The following is an 18,501-nucleotide window of genomic DNA, read 5'->3' as shown; positions in this document are numbered from 1 at the left end:
CGGGACCCAAGCGGCAATGGCGCAGCCGGAAACTGGCCTCTCGACTTTCTCAAGCCGGATTCAGACTGGGGCAGACCTGTGGGCGGGGCAGGAAAGCCCGGGCTTCCGCATTCCTGCTTCCGGCCCGGTGGTGAGTGGCGGGCTGGGGTCCGAGCCCGAGGTCCTGGGCACGGTGCGCGGGAGGATGGTGGCTTGCTCCGGTGAGGTTTCGCCCAGGTGCCCAGCAGAGGCGGTCGCGGCACGCGAGATGCGAGGCGTGGCGGGGCCTACCCCGTGTTCCCCGGGACGGCCGCTCCGAGTCCCGCAGGGTCTGCACTCACTGAGGCCGACAGCGTGGGGTGAATGTGGGCCCTCAGGGACTGGTTGGCCGGATGGGCTAACGGAGGAAGAATGAACTAGGGGGAAACCTAAGGAAGAAGCGGAAGTGTCATCAGCTACAGCTTCAGGCGCCGGGCAGGTCCGCCGATCAAGCCCGGTGAACCCCTTACGGAAGGAAGAAGAGTACTATTCCTAAAGTGTGGGAGGCACAAAGGAGGTGTTAACGCTTTTCTTTGTGTTAATGGTTAAAACTTGGCCACAAACCAGGCCCTTCACTCCCACTTTACCCTTTATTGCAAAGTTCTTTTGCTTATCCCTGTATTTTGCATTAGTTAATTCATTGCTGGGCTGGAGAAGTTGAAACGGACCGATCACTGTAGGGCCTAGGTCCGACTCTGCAGATGGAGCGTACGATTTGGGGGGATGGGAAGGCGGGCTGCGATATTTTAACATACTAGGCAGTTTAATGTGTTTTCAGTTGAAAATATGAAGAAACCAGAGGACATAATTAAAATCAGTGGCAGTTTTCTTGAGGTGATGGAATTGTGGATAGTTTATATTTTGTTTTGGTTCTTTTTTGATTCTTTTAGGGAGAACACGAATCGTATAATAGGGAGAGAAAAAAGAACCTTTAAAAAGTAAGGCAAAGTGTTTGATTTTGTAATTGTGTACTTAATCCTGTAAATGCTGTAACTAACATCAGTGAGTTAACATCTTTTTATATGTCAGTGAGTTATAAAATTTATAATTATATTGTTTAAGTAAGTTACTTAGTAAAATACGTGATCTCCAGGAAGTAGACTTTTTTAGAGGGCATTTGCAGTTGTAGTAATTATTTTTTTCAAAGTAGGAAGAAAGAGATAGATAGTTAGATGTCTGTGGTGTGCCAGGCAATTCTAGGTGCCATTTATAGGTTGCATATGTACAATTTAGAAGTTTTTCACTTAACTTGTATTATAATTGTCCTGAAAGTTGTGACTTAAACTTTTTATTCTGTTATCTATTCTTTTCAACCCCTCCAGCGTATAGAATATAAACCTCTCAAAAGCATATAGTAAAGCTAAAGAAGAAGACAATCAACCAAGGGTCATCTATCTGAAATTGTAATTGGCTCACTAATAATCCCAGGACAAAGTTAGAGATCACAACTCAAGCCTAAGGTAGATAATTTTTTAATACCCGCTGAAAATATGAGTAACTGTATATAGACCCACTCCTACCACGGTATTCTAATTCTCTTCTTTGAATAGGGGTTGACACAAGTGTGAAAGGTAGAAAAGCCTCTGGGGCAAAATAAAAATGGCACTCAAATCCACACTATTCTCATTTGCCAGATGGCCCTCCTTATCAACTCAAAAGGGAACAAATGCATGGCACCTGTTATGGTTAATTTTCTCATTATTAAATATATTCTCATTTATTACATTATGTCCTCAAGTAGGAGTCCTCAAAGCTGAAAGAGCACATCAAATAATATGTCACATTTTGCTTTTATCTCTTTGTATCTGAATGTGGATATTATTGTGGTTTCTTCTTTTTATTCCTGGAAGTGGTCATTCATTACCTCTCCTTCTCCAAGTATTTCATGTAGTCTTGCCTGTCTTTTTCACACACCAAATTTGATGATTTGTATTTTTGTTAATTAGTACTCAGTAATGGCTATGTCAAAAGGCTATGTCAAAAAAATGATAAATGGGGCTCAACAGTTTCCTGGAATGAATATATAAAACTCAAGATTCTTATAAAAGTTTGCTGCCAAAATTTATCTCGATTATAGGCAGCATGTGAGAATGCATAGTCCTTTATGACAGATTCCACATGGTTTTTACTTTTATCTTGTATACCTTCATGTCTTTTGAGTGTCACTCTTGTTGTCCTAACTGAATTATTCTTTTTTAACTGGAGATATCTATTAAAATAGTACCAGTTAATACTTTTAAAAACAACTAATGAGTGATAATGGAATTCTGAGTTAATTGATTGTATGGTGTAACTTTTTCAAAAGTTGACTAACCACATATTCTTTTCTCTTGTTCTCTTCCCCCCAGCCTCCCTTTCCTAAGACTGCCACAAAGATGTTGGACATAAAGGCTTGGGCTGAGTATATTGTGGAATGGGCTGCAAAGGACCCATACGGCTTCCTTACAACAGTTATTTTGGCCCTTACTCCATTGTTTCTAGCAAGTGCTGTCCTGTCCTGGAAATTGGCCAAGATGATTGAGGCAAGGGAAAAGGAGCAAAAGAAAAAACAAAAACGTCAAGAGAATATTGCAAAAGCTAAACGATTAAAAAAGGACTGAAGGAATGAACAGGCTCTGCCACTGGAGAAAACTTACTTGGGAAATTATGCAGCTTGCAACGACCCTCTAAGGTTTCTTTTCTGGATTTATGACTAGTAAACGAAGTTTGAACATATGGAAGATTCATGTTAGTTCTGACCTCTGGTATAGCAGCTTTTAAGCTTTGATACAGAAGTCTGTTCACAGTTATTGTAAATTGGCATTTATTATACTGCAAATTCTTTATGACTGACTTAGTCATTTGCCATTTTGCAGCTTATCTCCTGAAATGAAAACATCCTGTGGGGGAAAAAAATGACTTTAAATTATGAACTCTATTCAAATACTGGCTCAAAATGGGGTCCTGTTCTGGATGAAGGAAACTGAGAATGTAAAAATGAGAATTGTCCTGAGGTGAAAAGTACGCTTTGGCTTAAAAGAGATCCAGTATATTAATTACATCTTTTATCCTTATTGCTTGTTTCTTAGAATCATTCTGGCTTTCTCAAAGCAAAATATTATTAATCAATGAGTACTTCAATTTTATGCATTTTTCTCATTTTTGCCTTTGAGATACTGGTAATTATCAGATATCTTGCCTTTTTAAAATCAAATTTTATAAAAAATTATCTTATTATTTTGTCTATATAGAATACCACCTACTGGATATAACAATTTTTGTACTTACAAACACTGCCATTTACTTAGAGATGATTTGTTGAATAGAGTAACACTATGATATAAAGCTTGCAATAAAAATTCCAAACCTTGTAGTGCTTTGGAGCCAGTTTATTCTTGCGCTAATTAGAAATGTGAAGTAGTTAAAATGTCTTAGCTGATAATTTGCTGATTATATAGATACCACTTTTCCTTTTTATTCCATTTGTTTTAACCCGTGGTAGTGATGTCCTATAATTTTTGATCAAACAAGTTCATAGTGAAAATTAAAATTTCAAATTTCTTTTAAGGAACTCTTAAAGAGTATCATTTCATAAGTGGTAAAAAAAGGCTTAGCATTTAGAAAAATTTTGTTTGGCATAGTAGTAATTGGGTGAAAAAGATAAATTATGTCAGAATGAGTGTGTGTTGTAATTAGAAATAAAATGCTAAAGGATATTTCTTTAAAACTGGAACTTTTTACTATGAAATACAGCTTTTATATATGCATAGTCCAATAATTTTACTTGCTGTCGGTATTTAATAGCTTATTAATATTTTCTTCATCTCTGGTAATGAATTTTAAATTACAGAAATTATCCAATAGCTTTAATTTAAAAATGAAAGTAGATATTGAAATAAATTTGATACTTTTTTATAAGGAGGTGCTGGGTTTTGTTTTTTTGGGGAGGGTAGTAAAACAAGTTAGATATGTTACAGAAGTTAGACTTTTCAAAGGGTTTGAATTTCATGTATAGCTAAACATTCTTGTAAAAGTTGAGGGTAATCCTTCTCAAGTGAGAACCCAAGGACCCCTGAGAATATTTACAGACTGGTATGAACAATACTTACTACTATTATTTAGGTTGTCAGTTCCTACTTGATGCCACTGTAATCAATACATTGCAACCCTAGGCATTGAAGTAATTCAGTGTTTAGTTATGAGTTAGGAATTCAAGTGACCTAGGATATGCTTTTTGTATTATTGAAATTAAAACAAAATTTCAAAAAATGCTTAGGTATAACTATTGATCCTTATGGATCTGCAGAGACCAGTTTAAGAAAAACTATTAAGATATATCTAAAGTGCTTTCAGGTCTTTGCCATCAAGCTGTTAACAAAAATAATTTATATACGTATGTACCGCTTTTTGCCACATTTTAGAGTAAAAGTACTATAGCAAAAGATACATTCATCTCAACCCCCAGTTATCTACTAAAGCTGTGGTTTCAATGGTACTGTTGTGATAATGTAAAGGTATTTAACTGAAATCTTTTAAAAATAATTTATTTTAAAGTCCTAACACATTTCAATTTTAAATTTGTTTGGCATATACCATTTGTTGTTTCTTCAGCTTTCCCCAGCATGTATGGAGCCTTTTTATACATGCGAGGTCAACAGGTTTTACAGTATTTGTGTATCTTTGTGTATGTGTGTGTGTGTGGCGGGGGGATTCAAAATATATACTACTGTGAGGTTTTAGATTCTTCAGAAAAATCAATCTTTTCTCATTGTAACAAATAATACCGTTGTTGAAAAAATCCCATTTACTATTATCCAGAATACTTCCTTTAAAATTTGCCTACTTATTTATATTGAAGTTCTAAGAAGTAATACAATCAATTACCTTTTTTGGGCTGGTTTTGGGGGTGAAAAACAGGCTGCCTGTAACAAACATTTAATGCCTCTGCCCTCTGCAACACACACACACACACACACAGTTTTTGTGTCAGAATTTGATCCATGTGATAGTGTCCATGTGATCAACTTCAGCGTGGTATTATTACTGTATCAAATTTGCAAGGCATTTCCTTTAATTTCTTGAAATTAAGCATACTGGAAATAAGTTTAGGGAGCTATGAGCTGGAAACCCTGATGTTAAAATATAGTTAACACTCACCTATTCTTTCCTTATGGTGAAGTAAGGGAAAGTGGCAGGGGCACTTGACACCTGTGTTTTAAATTAGAGAAAGTTTGGTTCCTGTTTAGGCATGATTGTTTTTATGCTTGCAACTGATTAAAGGATCACTCTAATTTACTTCATATCTGGAATAAATATATAAGGACAAATTCTTTATTTCTCAAACATTAGAAGGGATTCAATTTACCTTGTGTTTTCCCTTGAGAAGGGAAACACAAGGTAAAACTTAGGGTTTATTCCTGTGTGGTATCTTGGAGTCTTTTAACTTAATTCAACTACCATAGACTTATCGATATTTTTTTTTCTCCAAAGAACACAAAGTTTGAAAAAGCCTTGGCTAAATAAATTCAGGTTTTATTTTAAATAGTGTGGTTCATGAGATAGCATTAAGAAAATATATTGGTACTGGTTCAGGGCTGATTAAGAAATAAAAATAGAGAAGGAAAGATAAGTACCATATGATTTCACTTAGGTGAAATCTAAGGAACTATATGAACTAACAAGCAAATTAGAGACAGACTCATAGCAGGCTGATAGCTATGTGGGCAGGGAGGGGATCTGGGAGCAGGTGGAGGGATTGAACAAAAACAGGTACACAGCAGTGTGGTGCTTGTGAGGGTCGGGGGAGATGGAAGAGGGTAAAGGGGAGGTAAATGGTGATGGCTGCAGACTCTAGTGAACACAATACAGTGCACAGATGATGTGTTGTAGAATTGTGCATCTGAAACCTGGATAATACTGTTAATCAGTGTCACCCCAATAAACTCAATAAAAAGGGAAAAATATTTTTAATAATGTAACAAAAATTAAACGACAGCCAGAAATCAGTTAGTAAAACTAGGAATGGAAAAAGATAATAGATAATGGGAAAAAGTATTTCTTCCATTTTGTTAATTTTTAACTATAAATATCTAAGGCATAACTATTAGGCTAAATTTACATGATTAAACTGAATAAACTGCCCTGACCAGTGTGGCTCAGTAGGTTGGGCATCGTTCTGCATTGTTCCACAAAGCAAAGTGTCCCCAGTTTCACTCTTCGTCAGTGCACATGTCTGGGTTGGGGGTTCCATCCCCGGTTCAGGGGCATGCAAAAGATAAGTGATGTTTTCTCTCTCACATTCGTATTTCTCCTCTCCCAGCCCTCTCTCTATAAATAAATAAACCAAAATATAAATAAAATAAATCTTTAAATGCAACAGCCAACACACTTTCTATATTGGAGCTATTTATACACAAAATAAACCCATTATTGATGTAAAAATATACTATATGTATTGTAGAGGCATAGGAAATCAAAGGATTTACCTATGAGAAAGTAATATATGTATAAAACTCTACTTATTTAAAATGAACATTTTTTAAAGATTTTATTTATTTATTTTTAGAGAGGGAAGGGAGGGAGAAAGAGAGAAACATCAATGTGGGGTTGCTGGGGGTCATGGCCTGCAACCCAGGCATGTACTCTGACTGGGAATTGAACCTGTGACACTTTGGTTCGCAGCCCGCACTGGATCCACTGAGCTACACCAGCCAGGGCAAAATGAACATCTTTTGAAATTTAAAAAAATGCATAGGTTTGAAGTCTGTCTTGAGACAAAAAATATTTTCATTTAAAAAATATAAATACCCAAAATACAATTATTTAAAATATGAAATATTGTGGACAAGCTAATATGCTATTTAACACTTAATTCTGCTTTGCATGTGCCTGGTCTAAAAGCCAAGTATAATGAAAAGATTGTTAGTTAGGCCAAGATTACAGTTCAGTTTTTATGTAGGACATTTAACTCTGTTCTGATACCACCTAAGAGTACAACTGGTCATCCTAAAAATGTTAGCCTTGAGGAAAGCAGTGTGGATGGGTTACTACAAACTTCCCCACCTGTCAAAGTCACTTTGAAAGGGCATACTCTAATGATGGTGGGCCAGTACCATCTTACTATAAGATATTTCCCCACCTGGGCTTGGCTGGAATTTCTTGGTTTTTTGCTACTTGTGTAAAACATCTTAAATGAAAACTGTAAGTGTTAAAGTCAACATAAATTCTGTCATATGTTATCTATAAACATGCTCTAATGGCAAATGTTCACAAAAGATATATATATATATATATATATATATATATATATATATATTACAATTAATAAACTAATAGGTATTTGGCAATAGAAATATTCAGGCATGTTAGAAATTTGCAGTTTTTCCTGTAATCCAGGATTCAAAAATATCTTTTTTCTTTTTTTAATTCTCACCTGAGGACATTTTTTCATTGCTTTTAGAGAGAAAAAGGAGAGAGAGAAGGGAGCGAGAGAAACATCAATGCAAGAGAGAAGCATTGATTAGTTGCCTTCTCGAGGATTGTACATACTTGGACTGGGGATTGAAACTGCATCCTACGTATGTGTCCTGACTGGGAATCAAACCCGCAGCCCTTCAGTTATGGGATGAGGCTCCAACCACCTGAGTCACACTGGCCAGGGGCAAAAACACCTTAATTTATAATCATTCTACAAATTTTACCTCTTTTATGTTGTCTAGTGACTAGTTCCTATTTTGCCTCTATGGTATGATGTACTAATACTTCGTAATGATGTAAAGAGAATGTTTAACATGATAGTAACAAGGCTGCTGAAATATCACTATTATCACGTAGTGACTTTGTCATTCAATAAATATGCTATGGTGATTATATACGATTACTTGCTTTAGTATAATAAAGTATTTTTATGTAGCTTATTAAGCAATAAAAATTTTGACAATTTTTTAAGTAAAAATCTTAACCTATGTTTTTAGGAGTTCAGTGTTAACACTTAACCAAGGATTTTAACAATCCTTTACTCAGAGCATTAAAATTTGGGCCATTTATGCATACATATTTATTGTCTATTATAATGCCAAACACTCTAAAAAGAACTCGGTATTAAAATTAATGACTAATTAGCAACAAAACTTGGTAGTACACTTCAGAAAAATGTATGACTGTTCAAAAATACTTCTGTAATAATAGTGTTTAATGTCATCTATCTACACCTTTATGCAATATACAAACCACTGGGACCCCACCATCAGTGGAATCGCTCTCTTAGAATTCTCTCCTATTTTCCATTTTCTCAAATTTTTAAGCCCATGGAATTGTAATTATTATACTATTTCCCTGTTTACTGTTCTTTTAGACTTTTCTGATGGATAGTCTACTCATATTGGTCCTAATTCATGTTTTAACACCAATTTCAATCCATAAGATCACTTTAGTCTCATCTATTCATCAAGGGCAGATGGTCCCCCACTAAAAATGTTTAAAGATTTTATTTATTTATCATAAATTTTAGGTGAAGGGAGGGAGAAAGGAAGAGAAACCTTGATGTGCAAGAGATACATAGATCAGTTGCCTCTTGCATGCCTCCAAGTGGGGACCTGGCCTGCAACCCAGGCATGTGCCCTGAATGGGAATTGAACTAGTGACCTTATGGTTCACAGGCCGGCACCCAATTCACTGAACAACACTAGCCAGGGCAATCAACTAAATTTTCTTGGCTGCAAATGTTCTATACAATTTTATGTTCCTTTAAAAATTTTTATTGTATTTTTTCTATTACCATTTGGTCTCTTTATATCACCTCCCCAATGACATAATCACCATAATGTTGTCAATGTTCATTAGTCCTTTTCCCCCCCTCAATTTCTCCAACCTCTAACCTTCCCCAGCCCTGCCCAAATTCCTGCTCTCTATAAGTCTGTCTCTATTTTGCTCGTTATTTCAGTTTGTTCATTGGATTCCATGTATGAGTGGAATCATGTGGTATTTATCTTTCACTGGATGGCTTATTTCACTTAGCATAATGTTCTTCAGGTCTATCCATACTATCACAAAGGGGAAATTTTTCCTCTTTTTCATGGCCAAGTAGTATTCCATTGTATAAATGACCCATAGTTGTTTTATCCACTCATCTACTGATGGACTCTTGGCTGGTTACAAATCTTGGTGATTTTAAATGATGCTGCAATGAACACAGGAGTGCTTAAGTACTTTTGAAGTAGTGTTTTGGGTTCTTTCAGATAAATTCTGAGAAGAGAGATCACTGGGTAAAAAGGCAGATCCATTTTTAATTTTCTGAGGTATCTCCCTACTGCTTTCCACAGTGGCTGCACCAATCTGCATCCCCACCAACAGTGCAAAAGGGTTCCCCATTCTCCACACCCTCACCAGCACTTGTTTGTTGATTTATTGATGATAGCTATTCTGACAGTTGTGAGATGATATCTCATTGTGGTTTTAATTTGTATTTCTCTGATGATTAGTGATGCTGAGCATCTTTTCATATGTTTATTAGCCATCTGTATGTACTCCTTGGAGAAGTATCTGTTCAGGTTCTTTGCCAGTTTTTTAATTGAATTGTTTTTTGGTGTTGAGTTTTGTAAGTCTTTATACATTTTGGGTATTAATGCCTTATCAAATGTATTGGTGAATATGTTCTTCCATTATGTGTTGTCTTTTTCTTTTGTTGATGTTTTCCTTTGCTGAGCAAAACCTGTTTAGTCTGATGTAGTCCCAATTTATTTATTTATTTTTCTTGATTCAATGGGGAGATATATCTGATAACAAATTTCTACAGGCAATGTCAGAGATATTGCTGTCTATGTATTTTCCTATGATTTTTATGGTTTTGAGTCTAACATTTAAGTTTTTGATCCATTTTGAATTTGTTCTTTTGTATGGTATAAGGTGGTCTAGTTTCATTTTTCTGCTCGTATCTGACCAATTTTCCCAACACCATTTATTGAATAAACTGTCTTTAGTCCATTTTATGTGCTTGCTTTGTCTGTTTAATATTAATTGATGATAAAGGTGTGGGTTTAATTCTGGGCTCTCTATTCTGTTCCATTCATCTATGTGTCTGTTTTTATGCCAGTACCATGCTATTTTGATTACTGTGGCCTTATAGTATAGTTTGATATTAGGTAGTGTGATACCTCCAACTTTGTTCTTCTTTCTCAGGATTGCTGTTGCTATGTGGGGCCTTTTGTGGTTCTATATAAATTTTTGAAATATTTGTCCTAGTTCTGTGAAATACAGCATTGGACTCTTGATAGGAATTGTGTTGAATCTATGTTGAATTAAATGAATCTAATTGTTTTGAATTGTGTTGGATTGCTCTGGATAGTATGGACATTTTAATGATGTTAATTCTTCCTATCCATGAACATGGCATTTGCTTCCATTTTATTTGTATCTTCTTCACTTTCCTTCTCAGGGTCTTATAATTTTCTGAGTACAGTTCTTTCACACCCTTGGTTAGGTTTATTCCTAGGTATTTTATTCTTTTTGAAGCAATTGTGCATGGGATTGTTTCCTTAATTTACTTTTCTATTAGTTTGTTATTGGCATATAAAAATGCAACTAATTTCTAGACATTAATTTTGTATCCTGCTACTTTGCTGAATTCATTTATTCTAGTAGTTTCTTGGTGGAATCCTTGGGGTTCTCTATGGACAGTATGATGTCATCGGCACATAAAGAGTTTTACTTCTTTCTTTCCAATTTGGGTGCCTTTTATTTCTTCTTCTTGTCTAATTGCTGTGGCTAGGACTTCCAGTACCATGTAAATAAGAGAGGTGAAAGCGGACATCCCTGTCTTGTTCCCGATCTTAAGGGGAAACTCTATAGGTTTTCCCTGTTGAGTATGATGCTGGCAGTGGGTTTGTCATATATGGCCTTTATTATGTTTAGGTATGTTCCCTCTGTTTCTACTTTGCTGAGAGTTGTTATAAATTTGTGCTAGATTTTACTAAATGCTTTTTCTGCATCTATTGGTATGATCAAGTAGTTTTTACTCTTCATTATTTTTTTATTGTGGTGAATCACATTTATTGACTTGTGAATGTTGTACCAACCTTGCATTCCCAGAATAAACCCCACATGATCATGTGTATGATCTTTTTGATGCACCGTTGTATTTGGCTTGCTGACATTTTTTTTTTTTGAAGATTTTAGCATCTGTGTTCATTGGGGATATTGACCCATAACTTTCTTTTCTTCTTTTTTTGTAGTGTCTTTATCTGGTTCTAGGATTAGGATAATGCTGGCCTCTTAAAATGAGTTTGGGAGCCTTCCCTTCTCTTGAATTTTTTGAAATAGTTTGAGGAGAGATGTTAGTTCTTCACAGAATGTTTGGTAAAATTCACTTGTGAAGCCATCTGGTCCAGGGCTTTTGTTTGTTGGGAGTTATTATTGCTTCAGTTTTACTGGGTGTAATGTATCTATTCAGATTCACTGATTCTTCTTGATTTAGTTTTGAAAGATTGTATGTTTCTAGGAAGTTAACCATTTTGTCCAGGTTGTCCAATTTGTTGGCATGTAATTGTTCATAATATTTTCTTACAATCCTTTGTATCACTTTAGTGTCAGTTATTTCTCCTCTTTTACTTCTGATTTTACTTATTTGGGTCCTCTCCTTTTTTCTGCATGAATCTGCTTAAGGTTTCATCAATCTTGTTTATCTTTTTAAATAACTAGCTCTTGGATTCATTGATCTTTTGTGTCCTTTTTTTAAAGTCTGAATTTTGTTTACTTCTGCTTTGGTTTTATTATTTCCTTCCTTCTACTCACTTTGGCTTGTTTGTTATCTTTTTTCAAATTCTTTTAAGTGTAAAGTTAGATTGTTTATATGAGCTTTTTCTTGTTTTTTTTTGTTTGTTTGTTTTGTTTTTTTGAGATAGGCCTGTATGAATTTTGCTCTTAGGATTGTTCTCCCTGTGTCCTACAGATTTGGGATTGTTGTGTTCTCATTTTCCTTTGTTTCAATGTATCTTTTGATTTCTTTCTTGATCTCATTGTTGACCCATTCATCGTTTAATGACATGTTATTCAGCTTCAATGTCTCTGCATGTTTTCCAGTGTTGTTCTTGTGATTGATCTCTAGTTTCATAGCATCGTGGTCAGAAGAGATGTTTGATATGATTTCAATCTTTAATTTATTGAGACTTGTTTTGTGTCCTAATATGTGATGTATCTTAGAAAATGTTCCATGTGCACTTGAAAAGTATGTATATTCTGTTGCTTTAGGATGAAATGCTCTGAGGATATCATATAATCCATTTGATCTAGTGTGTTGTTTAAGGCTCCTGTCTCCTTGTTGATTTTCTTTCTGGAAGATCTATCCATTGAAGTGTATGGGGTCTTAAAATCCCTCACTATGACTGTAGTTCTGTTGATGTCTCCATTTATATCCATCAAGATTGGGTGCATAAATATTTACTAAATTATATCCTCTTATTGGATTGTTCCCTTTATCATTATGTAGTATCCTTCCTTTGTCTCTTACAAGCCAAATAGCCTTGGTTTTAAAGTCTATTTTTTCAGATATAAGTATTGCTACCACATCTTTTTTTCTTCTCCTTTTGCATGAAATATCTTTTTCCATCTCTTTACTTTTAGTCTGTGTATATATTTCAATCTGAGATGGGTCTCTTAGAGGCAGCATATATATGGGTCTTGTTTTCTTATCCATTCAGCTACCCTGTGTCTTTTGGTTGGAGCAGTTAAGCCATTTACATTTAAGGTGATTATTTACAGATACATATTTAGTGCCATTTTATTATTAGACTACTTTTCTCTTTTTTGTTTCTTTCTCTTTTTCTTCTTCTTCCTCAAACAAGCCCTTTAACATTTGTTGTAGTATTGGTTTGATGCTAACAAACTCCTTTAGCTTTTTCTTGTCTTAGAAGCTCCTTATTTCTCCTTCAATTTTAAATCATAGCTTTGCTTGGTAAAGTAGCTTTGATTGTAGCTTCTTGCTTTTCATCACACTACTTCCATCTGGCTTGAAATGTTTCTCTTGAGAAATCAGATGACAGTATAATTGGTGCTTCCTTGTATGTAACTACCAGCTTTTCTCTTGCAGCTTTTAGGATTCTCTCCTTGTCTTTAGGCCTTGCCATTGTAATTATGATGTGTGTTGGTGTAGGCTTCTTTGGGTCTAACTTACTTGGGACTCTTTAAGCTTCCTGGACTTGTGTGTCTTTTTCTTTCACCAGATTAGGGAAGTTTTCAGTCATTATTTCTTAATATAGATTCTTGATACCTTGCTCACTCTCTTTTCCTTCTGGAATTCTCAATTTTCATGATGTGGATGTTTTTATGCTTCATTTTGTCCCAAAGGTTTCTTAAGCTCTCTTTATTTTTTAAAATTCTCTCTCTTTTTTTTTTTTTGCTGCTCTGCTTGGGTGTTTTTCTACCTTGTATTAGAAATCACTGATTCAATCATCTGCTTCATCTAACCTACTGTTTATTCCTTTGAGTGTGACCTACTGTTTATTCCTTTGAGTGTTTATTATTTATTTCAGATATTGCATTCTTTATTTTTGACCGGTCATTTTTTATGGTTTCAATGTCCCTTTTTTATGGTGTTGCGTATCCTTATAATCATTACTGTAAAGTCTCTAGTTGATAAATTGCTTGCCTCCATTTCATCTAGTATTTCTGGAGAATTCTCTTGTTTTTTCATTTGAGGCCTGTGGGTTTTTTAAAAAAGATTATTTATTTATTTATTTATAGGCAGAGGGGAAGGGAGAGAGAGAGAGGGAGAGAAACATCAATGCGTGGGTTGCCTCCCACATGCCCCCCATTGGGGACCTGACCTGCAACCCAGGCATGTGCCCTGACTGGGAATCAAACTGGTGACTTTTTAGTTCGCAGGCCAGTGCTCAATCCACTGAGCCACACCAGCCAGAGCATAGGGGCCTGTGATTTTTTTATATTTCCATTTTGGCTGCCTCTGTGTGTTTGTTTCTATGTATATGGTAGATCTGCAAGACTCTAGTGCAGCCCTAAGACAAACCCTGCCTGTGATTGGCCCTGGGCAACCTGTTTGGAGCTAGCAACTGTCCACAGTGTGTGGTTCCCTCTGCTGGGCCTGGATGTGTACAGAAAGAACCAGGCTACACTCTAAGTCTGGCTTTTATCAGCACTGGGCCTGGGGGAGGGTCAGCTAAAGTCTCAGAGCTCTCAAAGATCTGCTCCTGCACACAGACTTTTTATTGGGTTTATCAGTGAATGTCTTCCAGCTGTATTCCTCAGTGGCAGGGCTTAAATACCACAGGGTGGGGCAGAGTAATTCCTGTGGATGGGGTTATTGCTTCCCTTCAGGCTGATGCATTCAGAGAGGGGTATTCTGTCTGAGAAAGATGGCTTCTACAGTATGGGGAATGACTCAGCACAGAAATCCTTGTGCCGGTTCCTTTAGTTCTCTCCCCTGAGCCACCAGCCCCAGAGTCTCCCTATGTGTCTCTAGTCCACTCTGCCCTCCCTCTGTTGGAACCCAGGGTAAGTGGCTGAAGCGGAATTTTGTGTGTTGGCCCTTTAAAAATCTCTCTGCATCTCCAGCCATTACTCCCTGGTGGACAGATACCCCACTGCTTTCATAGCCATAAGTTATTGGGTTCCTTTCCTGGTTCTGATGCTATAGGCTGGGGAGCCCAGCTTGTGGTTTAGACCCCACACTTCTCAGGGGGAACCCCCCAGCTGCTGAAATATCACTTCAGAACTTCAGCTGCCACTGTGCAAACCCAGATGGCCCTCTTGCATCTCCTCTGTACTCCCTACCAGTCTTGTTGCCATGAAGGGGTTTCTTTTGTCTGTGTTTGGTTATAAGACTTCCTTCCAGCTAGTGTACAGTTGGTTATTCAGGATGATTTCTCTACAACTTAGTTGTAATTCCAGATTGGTCCTGGGAGGAGATCTACTTACTCCTCTGCCATTTTGGGTCTCTCAATTTTATGTTCTTTGTTAGTCCTTAGAAACTTATAGAGTGCCTCTCTAAAAATAGCAGTCTTCTCATTTTTTTCTTTTATATTTGATTATTTAGGGGAGCTCACTATCTTTATTATCTCTACTAAGATATATCTTGGGGATTTTTAAATGGTAAGGATCCAGAATCCTGAGCATTCACAGCTACATGTTATTTCCTATGGCAGCACATTCATAAACAGAATGATGACTAAATCAAATGAAGCATTTAAGTTTAAAAGAAGTTAGTTCATAACCTCACCTTTCATATGTATCCTGAAAAAGAATTCTTAAGTTTAATGGAATAGAAAACTATTGTGTAGTCATATAATCACAAAATAAGTTTTTACTTTATTTGATAAAATAGTCATATACATATAAATACAACAAATTTTTACCACAGTGCATTATTGATTGTGCTTCTTGCTGTCTTGTGGCATCCAGGATCCTGGCTGAAAAGTTTTACCAGTGCTGGTGGGAGCCACTGAGGGTTCTTCCTTCCCAAAGTATGGAGCAGATGCATGCCCTTTAATCTGTGTTTCAACTGGTGGAGCCAAGAGTTCACTGCTTTCTTTACTAAGGAGTTTTTCTTGTTCATCAAGGTCTTTGCTTTTTCTTTGAATTTCTTCTCTATATTTTTCATTCTTTAGTATTTCCTGTATGAATATATAAACGAAAGAAACTTAAATTTCTAGCTAGAAGACAACAACCTACATGTTTGAAGAAAAAAAAAGCTAGTTAAAAATAAAGTACATATATACATAACACTTGCTTTGCATTCAAATAATATATAGATGTATACAAGTTTGAGAAAGCTATCTTATAATATACCAATGTTACTGTATTTTGCTGTGTATAATGTGCTCCCATGCATAATCTGTATCCACATTTTTGTGTGCATTATACACTAGTATACCCATGGTATGTAATCATCATACTCATGTATAATATGCATTCTTATTTTTCCCTAAAAAATTTGGGCAAAAAAGTGTGCATTATGTACAGCAAAATACAGTATTTGAATTAAACAGCTCTGTTTTTATATACTATAATAAAGAGACATGGAGGACCACAACATACAAATATTTACTTCCCCAAAAGTGAAACAAACTACTTAACATGAATTATTACAAGGCATAAAAGTGACTCTATCAAAGATTTTCTAAGCCTAATAGCTATTTTTTGCCCCAAAACTAATAATCAGAGATTATACCTTTTACTAGAGATGAAGTAAAGGTAAGATGGCCTCAGAAAGATGCCCCACCAGTCTTTTCTCTGTGGGAGTTAAAGCATGGCATCCAAGGACACCCTCTGTCCTGCCAGAACTGAGCCCCGTCTACTTCCCATTCACCTCTGGAGTGTTATGGCAGTGAAGAGGCAAAATGCAGTTGGAGTTCAGCATGCCCTACACACCAGTTCCAGAGAGGTACTTTGCAATTAGAAATGTTTCCTCAAATCAGTGCAAGCAATTTGTGCAATGCAGTCTGTCTCTCACATTTGCTATTCTACCTGTAAGGCTCTATACCCCAAATTATAAGGAATATTTTACTGTATTTCATTGACTACAAGTCCATCACATTTTAAGAAATACCATTGTTATATGTATCACTTAAAAAAGCAGTTATACTCCTTCACATCTAATTTCAGAGATGGTAAAATCTGAAAAGATGTGCATCTTAAAAATAGATGAAATAGAGTAACTATATATTTTTGTTGATTACTTCCCCCTATCATAATGATTATTCCTAAGTGGGTGTAATTTTTAATGTTCTTTTTGCTATGGTATTTTCTGATTTTATTTTTAATTCCTCACCTGAGAATATGTTTATTGATTTGAGAGAGAGAAACATTGATCAGTTGTCTCCCGTAAGTGACTCAGCTGGGGAATGAATCCACAACCTAAGTATGTGCCCTAACCAGGGATCGACCTTGCAACCTTTTAGTGCACAGGATGACACTCCAACCCAACCAAGTGAACCACACAGCCAGGGCTATTTTTCAATTTTTTTAAGAGAACATATTTAGAATATGAAAAAAACTTATTAATGTAACCAATATCTGACAACACTATAAAAACCAAGTACTCACAAGTTGTTTTTTAATTTCAACATTTAAAAAAAATGGCACTTAAATGCAACATCTGGGTATCTGAATGTATGACACAATCTTGGTTTCTAATGTGAATTTCAAGCAACAATAATCTTTTAAAAACATAAGCACCAATACTTAAAATTACATTTAAAATAATGGTTTGTACTTAAAGTGAAAAAAAGATTTTAGGGGCTATAGTGTTACAGACTTTTAGTTTTAGACGCAGAGAAGGGCCCATCTAATGAAACTTCTCCCTCCAAGCAAGTGTGAAGGAAAGAATATTTATAAATATTCTTGTAATTTCCACAAAATAGACCAATTCCTCACAAGTAGTTTACTTCAATAACTACAGTAACTATGAGCTTAGAGCCAGTAGCTGTGAGTGAGGGTGACAGTAATCTTTGCCTCTCATACACCCTCTAGAATTCTTAGGTGAGGTGACCATTAATCACAAAGAAAATCCCTCAATATGATACTGGAGGTAGTAAAACAAAATACTTTTCCATGCCTCTACACTCTTCAAGATCCTCTTTGAACTAGCGTCTTCATGGAAGTTCTTTCTCGTGAGCAGGTGAGAGGATCAGGACTGAGCTGAACTTGCACTAGCAACCCAACACAGATAGCAAGCGGCTACTGAGGTGTTGTTTTACAGCTTGCTTGGTTTTTGTATGAGGATGACACATGGCCTGAAGCTGCCTATGCCTACTTTTCTTCAGTTCTACTGTTGTACTCTTAAAGCTGGTGCAAGCCTGTGCCTTCTGCATAAAAGGAAACGGAGGGCAGAGAGCTGTTCTTTTTTCCTGCCTTCACATAATTTCTCTTCACTCGCCATTACTCTGCCAAGTCAGGAAGCAGTTTCTTTTTTATAGCAACTGCTTAGGCAAATGGAAAGCCAATCAGAATATGTTAAATTTATTTAATATATGAAGATGGAGTAAAAATTTCAGAATTGAAAAAATGGAGGCTATAATTTTTCCTAGAAAAGAATTTTCCTTTTGTCTTTTTAAAACAAAACTAATTGTATCAGTCCCCTGCTAACAGCTTCCCAGAAAATTAAACAGAGCATAAATAATTTATGAAAGGAAATCTGGTTTTGTAAATATTTGGAATAGATAAGATGAAAGTATTTAGGTAGAAAAATGGGAATTTGTAGACTTACAGTAAACAAATCATTTTGTAAGAGAGCCTATCTTACAGTAGAAACTACCATAATGCATGAATTTTCCTTATATTCCCTTGGAATAATATCACCTTATGTCTCAATATGTTTATCAGGAATAAGAGTATGTTTGTTTCAGTGTTTTTATGGGAATAAACCAAGAGTTAAGTGGGTCTTCCTTCACATAAATGATTATTTATTTATTATATATTTAAAATAAGTATTTATCCTTTTACATACTGCTTGTCTCTCTGTCAATAAATGTTCTTTAATGTTTTATTTAAAAAGGT

At 35.8% G+C, this 18,501-nt stretch overlaps 2 protein-coding genes across 6 annotated transcripts in view; one reads left to right on the top strand and one right to left on the bottom strand.

Moving 5' to 3' along the window:
- The first annotated feature begins 7 nt into the window (after positions 1-7).
- On the top strand, positions 8-3,372 carry SMIM15 (small integral membrane protein 15). Of its 5 annotated transcripts, none has more exons than XR_004901926.1 (3): positions 27-130; positions 1,341-1,478; positions 2,367-3,370. XR_004901926.1 is itself a non-coding variant. In XM_036020320.1 (2 exons), the coding sequence occupies exons 1-2, from the start codon at positions 17-19 to the stop codon at positions 2,616-2,618; spliced, it is 366 nt and encodes a 121-aa protein (XP_035876213.1). In that variant the 5' UTR covers positions 8-16; the 3' UTR covers positions 2,619-3,372. The 5 variants fall into 5 exon arrangements, 1 of the variants encoding a protein (XP_035876213.1); XR_004901927.1 differs by lacking the exon at positions 27-130 and adding an exon at positions 324-338; XR_004901925.1 differs by lacking the exon at positions 27-130 and adding an exon at positions 441-457.
- An 11,909-nt stretch (positions 3,373-15,281) lies between these two features.
- NDUFAF2 (NADH:ubiquinone oxidoreductase complex assembly factor 2) overlaps positions 15,282-18,501 on the bottom strand; it is a 157,855-nt gene continuing 154,635 nt past the window's right edge. The window contains exon 4 of the mRNA XM_028524650.2: positions 15,282-15,617. Coding sequence (XP_028380451.1) covers positions 15,369-15,617 — 249 coding nt within the window. The 3' untranslated portion in view covers positions 15,282-15,368. The remainder of the gene's footprint in view (positions 15,618-18,501) is intronic.

Source organism: Phyllostomus discolor, chromosome 3 (assembly GCF_004126475.2).
Source record: "Phyllostomus discolor isolate MPI-MPIP mPhyDis1 chromosome 3, mPhyDis1.pri.v3, whole genome shotgun sequence".
Taxonomy (NCBI): Eukaryota; Metazoa; Chordata; class Mammalia; order Chiroptera; family Phyllostomidae; genus Phyllostomus; species Phyllostomus discolor.
The sequence above is the reverse complement of the archived record's forward strand: the minus strand, read 5'-3'. Positions and strand labels throughout refer to the sequence as shown.